General features: G+C 39.8%; 1 protein-coding gene across 3 annotated transcripts in view; it reads left to right on the forward strand.

The window, feature by feature from the left end:
- Positions 1 to 6: 6 nt before the first annotated feature.
- ERGIC2 (ERGIC and golgi 2) overlaps positions 7 to 7,584 on the forward strand; it is a 27,930-nt gene continuing 20,352 nt past the window's right edge. For 2 of the 3 annotated variants that reach the window (XM_035891667.1, XM_009636067.2), the window contains exons 1-4: positions 7 to 91; positions 2,087 to 2,232; positions 5,166 to 5,274; positions 7,254 to 7,300. In XM_035891667.1, coding sequence (XP_035747560.1) covers positions 2,127 to 2,232; positions 5,166 to 5,274; positions 7,254 to 7,300 — 262 coding nt within the window. In that variant the 5' untranslated portion in view covers positions 7 to 91; positions 2,087 to 2,126. Of the gene's footprint in view, positions 92 to 1,651; positions 1,753 to 2,086; positions 2,233 to 5,165; positions 5,275 to 7,253; positions 7,301 to 7,584 lie in introns of those variants that run through there. The other variant, XM_035891666.1, reaches the window with a different exon arrangement.

The raw sequence follows: 7,584 nt of genomic DNA on the forward strand, positions 1-7,584 counted from the left end.
CGCGGGTGCGCATGTTCAGGCGCGCACCGGCGCCGGTCACGGCTTCGCTCCCAAGTTGTCCGAGCACGCCAAAACTGCCCGAGCCCCTGAGGTGGGTCTGGGTTGCGGGTCGCTTCCAGCAGGCGCTCTGGTCTAGGGTGGTGTTTGCGCTACGCTGTTCCCTTTTTTTGGCTTGTACTAATAGGTTTTTTTTCAACGCAGTTAGCTCTTGGATTCATAAGATGTTACTTTCGTAGCAATGAATTCCAAATTTTATACTTGGTGTTGTTTCTGAGGTACGTGTGTTGAGATGGGGGCGAGGGCAGGAATCAGATGTCCGTTTTGGTTTGTAATGGAAAGTGAGTATGTTTATGTGGGATTAAAGGAACGAATGAACAAATTGGTTGCAAACTGGTGCAGGATGATTTAGGAAGTCTTTTAGTAAAGTGCTCTCAAATTCTCCAGGTTTATCTTGTACCTCTTTACATGTGGTAGCAGGCAAGATACGGAGAGAATGAAGTTGACTTCAGTGCTGTCTGTGTAGGGCAGCGGGCAGCCCTGTCCCGTGTTTCCTCTGTGCTAATGAACGTTACGGCTCCCGTCATTGTGGCCAAGCAGCTGCTTTGCCATATCTGTGCTCCTAAGTTTTCCAGCTTTTCCTTACGCTACTCTGAGTGGAGTTGAGGTAATTCTTTAAAACAGTTATGTAGTGTAATAAGGTTAATAGTAATCTTGCTTCCCCGATTTACACACACACACACACCCCGCCCCGTATAACTGAAATTCTGTTCCAGCACCTATCTTCTCAGCTGACTTTAACTGTGGCTTCTTTGAATCCTCTGCAACACACACAGTATCATTTTGTTGGTCTCTGCAGGCTGACTTGACTGATGCTCCTGCCAAGTGCAGAGTCTGTATCTTCTCACTAAGGTCTGAAGCGAAATTGTGTAGTGAGGAAATTGCAGGCATAGATCTTGGTTCTTCACATGTGAACTTCCGTTTCCAGTAAAGCCTATTCCTCTGTTATTGCACAGTACGAAGCCTGCTCGGCACCAGGCAGGGGCAGAGCAGGGAATAGCTCTTGAGTAATTTCACTAGGACACGCTGGAGACTTGATGTGCTCTTGACGCAGGGGAGATGAGTTAACAGATTTTTCTACGAGATGATGATGAGGACTGTCTCACATGTTGGCAGTGTAGGTTAGCTTGCCTGCCTTGGCGTCTTTAAATAGGGGATGATAATATGACACATTCTCAAAATACGGTAAATGCAAGATGGTTTTCATAGCTTCAGAAATTCTGGGCAAAGTGCAGCATTTCCTCAGGAGGAGAACAGCAGCGCCAACTTGTTAAAACATGCAGCGTATTGGCAGGACTGGGTTGTGAGTGTACTTCCATGATTTGGAAACAGTTTAAGACAGTATTTCTTGGGCAGGCTGCTTCTCTCGGCGTCCTGCTGCTTAACGTATCAACGACTCCAAGCGAAGCAGAGATCATGTCATGGACAAAAAGGATTCTGAAGGATGGAGTTAGGATTTGATACTTAATTTGCTTTGCGGGGCATTTTTATAGAGGGAAAAAATGCTAATTTTATTATGACTCTCAAATTGTACAGCTGTAAAAATGTGAAATGCACTTTTTTTTTTCCCCTTTAGCATCTATTGTGTGCCCACATTGGCTGAATATAGGAGCCCAGAGCAGTTTGACATCCTCCCGAATATATGCAGCCTGTTAGATATTCCCTGCTAAGTCAGTGACTTCCATGCATTGTCAGGTCTGTTTAGCAAGCTTACTTCAGGACTGAGTTTGGTTTTTTTAATTGAAAATTCAATATATCCGATACCAATAAGAATTTAATTGAGAAAGAAATTAGTCATAGTAATTAAATGGTGAATGCGCTGGATGCAGCTGGAATGTAATCAGCAGTGTCCAGGCCAATTTTTAACAGTTTTCCTGAAGCAAGAGTGACCATCAGTTGTCTAGCATGTGTTTCTTGAAAACATATTTCTTAGATTTTAATTACTTTAGTCTTGCTTTACAATTATAGCCAGTCAGTTTGAGCAATATTGCTTGTGTCTTTTAATCGCAACGATTTATTCTCAAATCAGAGGGAATATATGAAGGAGGAAGTGGAGGAGTGTGCTGAAGATGAGGCGACTGAATCGGAAGAAGACCTTGAATTTGATGAAAGAATTGGATGCCTTTCCAAAGGTTCCTGAAAGCTATGTGGAGACTTCAGCGAGCGGAGGCACAGGTAGGCCTTACTGAGATGCTGACATGATTCACGTTGGCTGTTAGCTCAGTCTAGCATGCTCTGGGAACAGAAAGTTCAATAGGAGGAAGACCAGCATCTGTGTTCATTTGAAACTAGACAAAATTGGTTTCTTGATTTCTTTTGTGGACTGACAGAGCTCATCTCCTTCAAGTAAAGACATAGTGTCTTATCCAAGTAGATGCATTCATCACTCATCTCAAGGGAGATTTTTGTGTAAAACTGCTGAGGCTCACACCCAGGTAAGGGTTCACTGTAAAAAATTCCAGCTGATTACAACTGGAAGTGCACCTGTGCCAAGGCCGTAATGAAACTTTCTCAATTGTCTCACTAAGCCAGTTTCTCTGTCAGGTTTCTGGGTGAGACTGTGTCAGCATGAGCTGAAATGCAGGTTGGGTTCAGCTCTGTGCTTTCATAAAAGAGGAAAACATTCTCCAGAGGTGTCTAAGAGCTGGCTAAATGAAGCATCAGGATGAAGAGCAGCTTTCTAAAGCTTTTTGTCTTTAAGGTGTAGTTGATTTTAAGAGTAATGAAAGCCCTTTGAAGAACCAAACACTTTACTCCAGGACATGTGCTTGTACTGTCCTTGTTAGTCACTGGAGCTTCTCTCGAAAAGCTGTAGCTGTAAGAAGTACCTTTTCTCTGTGTATCTGAACAGAAAATTATGCCTGTAAGTTGGGTTGGGTTAGAGGTAGCCTGATCCGGAAATAGCAACTTCATCTCTTGGGCTATTGGAATTGTTTGCAGTTAGATAGGAAACTGCTAGCAGTTAGCTTGAAATAGAGTACAAAAATCTCACTTGTGTGCGATTATGTCTGAAACTCAGTTGAATAAAAAGTACAAGAAGCAACTGCAATCTACAGATAAGCCTTTGAAGTCATTACGCCACTTGTGTAGAAGTAAATATCACAAGGATCTGTGTTACTTTGCTGTGTTTCCTGAATCGCAATGTTAATAATTAAAGGATTACTGTATATGAAATAATCTCTAAGGGCTGATTAAATAACTCTTTGTTAATGTTAGTTCCAGTTCCTGAGAAAGCAAGTGAGTTGTTTTTACATAGTAATTCTTAGAAAAACAATAAATGCTTAAAAACTCCTTTTTTGTAGTATAGCGCTATCCTTCATGAGGACTTCACTTTGGTAAAGGGTACCTTGAGGATTTCTCAACACCAAAAGTTACTGTAGCATTCTTTGGTTTATCCCAGTAACCTTATAAATGACAGTATAGGATTGTCTTACTCTATGCCATTATAAAATACAGTATTCCTGTTTCCTTCAGGATTAAAGTGCCAGGCTTACTTTCTGGTGTGATAGGGATGCAACACATACCAAGACTATTCTCACACTTTTCAGTGCCTTAAAACCCATTGCAGAAGAAGTACCAGTTGCTCAAACGGGCTGAGACTCCAGGTCTGGGGCTGGAGAGCCTTCAGAAAAGGGGATCTGTCTTTGGAAATTCTACAAGACATTATTTTCCTGATCAGATCCACAAATACTTTTGCTCAGAATTATCTAGAAAGCAGCTACAGCTCTAATTGTTTCCTCGTGTTTGGAGAGACAGTATGGCTCTAGCTTTCATATTGCATAGCTGGGGTGAGTCTGGCCTACTGGGCTCCAGAAGCAAATTGATAGCCAGAATAATTAACTGATGTGTGCGTCTGCTTTCACAGTGTGCATTGGCATGAAGGTTTTCATGTATATGATCGTTACACAGATGCAGTTGAAAGCTAGAATTGGAAATGTTGCTGATCAATGTAGCAGTCAATGCTGCAGCCAATGTTTCTTCCTGATCCTGTAAGAGAGGGCCTTTATGTCCCCGATGCCACCTCTGGGCTGTAGACCACTGTGTAGTGAATTGAAGCCTGTTGTTGATAGGCTTGTTTTTTTTCAAGTTGCCCTTCACAGACTCCATAGAAATACTCCACAGAATGCAGGTGGAAAATCTATATTGTCAATAATGTGCTCCACAACTGACTTTTTTTTTCAACTTAACAAAAGCCATGATTTAATAAAAGGGGCGTAGCAGGTGCTTCTGTACATCTGTTACTATACTTCTGAATACGTGTGGCAGGACAAGCTCACCTTTGCATTGTACAGCTTTGCGAGTGTGATGAATAGGCTGCTTTGGAATTAAGTGAGGCACATATACCACTAAAATATACCAACTAGTTTTCTTCCTAAAAATAATTTCAAATCAGTTCTTCACTTATTTTAGCTGTTGGTAGAATGGATAGCTGCACGTTGCTTATCGCCAGAGGGAGAATTGTTTGAAATATTGGGGTGGGAGTCCTGACTGTGCAGCTATACACGAGTAATATAATCGAGGCACCTTTTTGTGTCTGGACGGTGTATATAAGTGCATATTCTTTCTTTTGTCTGCTAGCTTCTTGGCTCTAAAACTAGATATAAAAAAATTGTTATAACAACTTAGGTTGTAGACAAGTGGAGGCTTGAAGGCACTTCAAGGTACACCTTCTCCTTCCTTCATGCTTGAATTTAGGATTGAGTTTGCCTAGACCGTCCCTGGCAGTGATTTGTGGACGTTTTGTTTTATACGAGGAGGAGGATCTGGCCTGTTCTTACATCTTCCATACAGGGATTTCACAACCTTCCCATCATTCTAGTATTTGACAGTACTTAATGTAAAAAGTTCTTTCTTGATGCAAAGGTAGGACTTGTTCCTTTTCCCTCCTAGGTAAAAGCAAATACTGTAGACAGAAAAACATTTTTCTAAGAGCAGCTTGTGGATTTACAAATCAAAGATACCAATATTGCACTGGTAATGCTCAGATTCTGGAATGTTAGAATTTTCTTCTGCTTGTTTTTCTGAATATATTTCTTGCAATTTAAACTTTTTTTTTTTTTTTTTTTTTTTTTTTTTTTTTTTTTTTTTTTTTTTTTTTGACCACTCAGTTTCTCTGATAGCATTTACAACGATAGCTTTCCTGACTATAATGGAGTTCACAGTGTACCGGGACACATGGATGAAATACGAATATGAAGTAGACAAGGATTTTACTAGGTAATTTTTATTGATTATAATTCCTTCTAAAATTCAAGTTGTCTGCATTTCAGGACAGAATAGATTGAAAATGTTCGTGTGACTTTCAAGCAATTTATGATTGAAATTGAAAATAAAATATTAAAGGGCTTTGATTTTTCTTCTGTTGATTGATTTGAGGTTTTTCTTTTATGGAATCTATGAAGAAGAGAAATTAAGGTTTTTGTCAACGAAGAAGTCAAAATAGTGTAGGTTTTTTGATGGAGTCCCCTGAGGAATTACTTGCTAACAATTTAGAAGACATTGTAATATATAACTCTGCATCAGCTATATAAATCCACCAGATTCACATGATGCTTTCTCTAGTTTATACAGTTAGTATATTGCCATTATACTTTGCGCTGCTGGAGGTGAACCTTAAGCACTCCGAACTTTGACTACGTTATCTGGAGATTGCTACTGATCTTGTCTCCAGTTACGGCCTCCAAGATCGGCAGAAGATGTGTTTGCTGTTGGTTTCATGTGCTTGTCTGGGCTGCGTTCGCCTTTCTTCCTGAGGTGGTCAGGCACCCATGAGTCTATGTGATGTTAAATGGAGATTTTGTGCACTGAACACCTTTAAATATCATGTGTCTGGAACTGAAATAACTTTAAAAGCTGTTTGACTAGTTGCTGTGGTAACAAGCTGAAGTTAGATATATTAATTTTGTGTCTTGTATGTCAGAAATACCAAAGGTTTCTGTAATGAAAAAATAAAAAGAGAAATTTAAGGGATATGCATCAAATACTGAAGTTAGGGTAAATGCATTCAGATAGATGGGAGTTTCACATTTAGGTCTTTGCTAAAGTGGGTTATTTCCCTCGTGAAGCCATCACAGGAAGGGTAAGGTAGTGGTTAAGAGACTATTAATGGGATTTGGGAGATGTGCTGCTGCAGATTTTCCAGTCTGATTGTGGGCTAATCACTCAGCCTGCAGTTCTGTGACAATTTAAACCAATGGAGATTGGTATCACTTTAACTGCTTTTCTCCTGTCTAACTGCCCATGTCTGAGCCCAAGGCGAGCCAGTGTTGAATCCCTTGCTCATGTGATTTGTTTGTGGGCAGCTAAGTTCCCAGAAGAAGCTCCCTGGAAGTGATAGGACTATATGACTATAGTGAGGGGAGTTATTCATTATAGTTTAAATCACGTCCATGAAACTAATATGAAAAGCTATAGGAAACACCCAGAATATTGGTGAATGCCACACAATCAGACTTCTGGTGTGATAGTTTTTTGGGGGTTTGTTTTTTTTTTTTTTTTTCCCCTGATGGGAAGAATTATGTTTCACCTCCCCTTGTGATGGAAACATTTGGGATCTTAACATACAAGGCATTTTGCTATTATAATATGGGAGCATTTCTGAGAAAAGAGCTTTTTCTGGAAGCAGTGCTAGCAAAACCAACGATCCTTATGACATGGCAGCATTTTCTGGGACCTGGTTTTAGTAACTTCTCAGCCTGATCCTGAATGTCACTGTCCTGAGGAATCCTGATTAGAATTGGAAGTACAATAAGTACAATGGCCTGTCTTAAGGACAAAATAGGAGGAAGGTGCTCGTATATTTACTCCATTTTAGATTTGTAACTTCTACATTGTTCTGATCCACTTTATTCTGTGGAATTTATTGCACTGTTGTAGTTGTGTGGGGGGGAAAAAAAAAAAAGATGTGTAAAATATTGCCAACTATATATTCTAAAGAAGAGTCTGACTAACTCTTGGGCCAGCAGAGAGATCTAATGCTTTTATCTCTTAAGTTAGGAGTGGTCATCAGTGCTTTAATAATTAAAAGTCCATCTTGGTTCACCCAAATTTTAACCAGCTTAAGTTTATATTTATTGGTGTAAATTTTTGGGGTTTTGTATGTATGTCTGCAAGTAATCTGAGAATTTTAGTAATATATCTCTTGATACTTGTACTCAATGTTACTTATTAGCTCTTTGCCTTTTTTTTCTTTCCAGTAAGTTAAGAATCAATATTGATATTACAGTTGCCATGAGGTGTCAATGTAAGTATTCCATCAGTGAAAGTTTTGAAACACTTTAAAGGCTCTTCAGAGTATGCATTTGCTTGCAGTATAGTTGGATGTTGTTAAAATGATTCTAACAGTGAGATTTGTTCTGATCTTGATGGTATGTAGTGATCTTGGTGGGATATGACTCAATGAAAGAAGTGGTGGGAGAGGTGAAGAAAAGTATTTGTGCCACCTCATTCTCATCTCACAGAACTTTGCTTTGTCTGTCAGCCAAAGAAGGATCTGTTGTTCCAGTCTCTCTCTAGATGGAATATGCT

The sequence above is a fragment of the Egretta garzetta genome, unplaced genomic scaffold (assembly GCF_000687185.1).
Source record: "Egretta garzetta isolate BGI_Z169 unplaced genomic scaffold, ASM68718v1 scaffold33, whole genome shotgun sequence".
Lineage (NCBI taxonomy): Eukaryota > Metazoa > Chordata > Aves > Pelecaniformes > Ardeidae > Egretta > Egretta garzetta.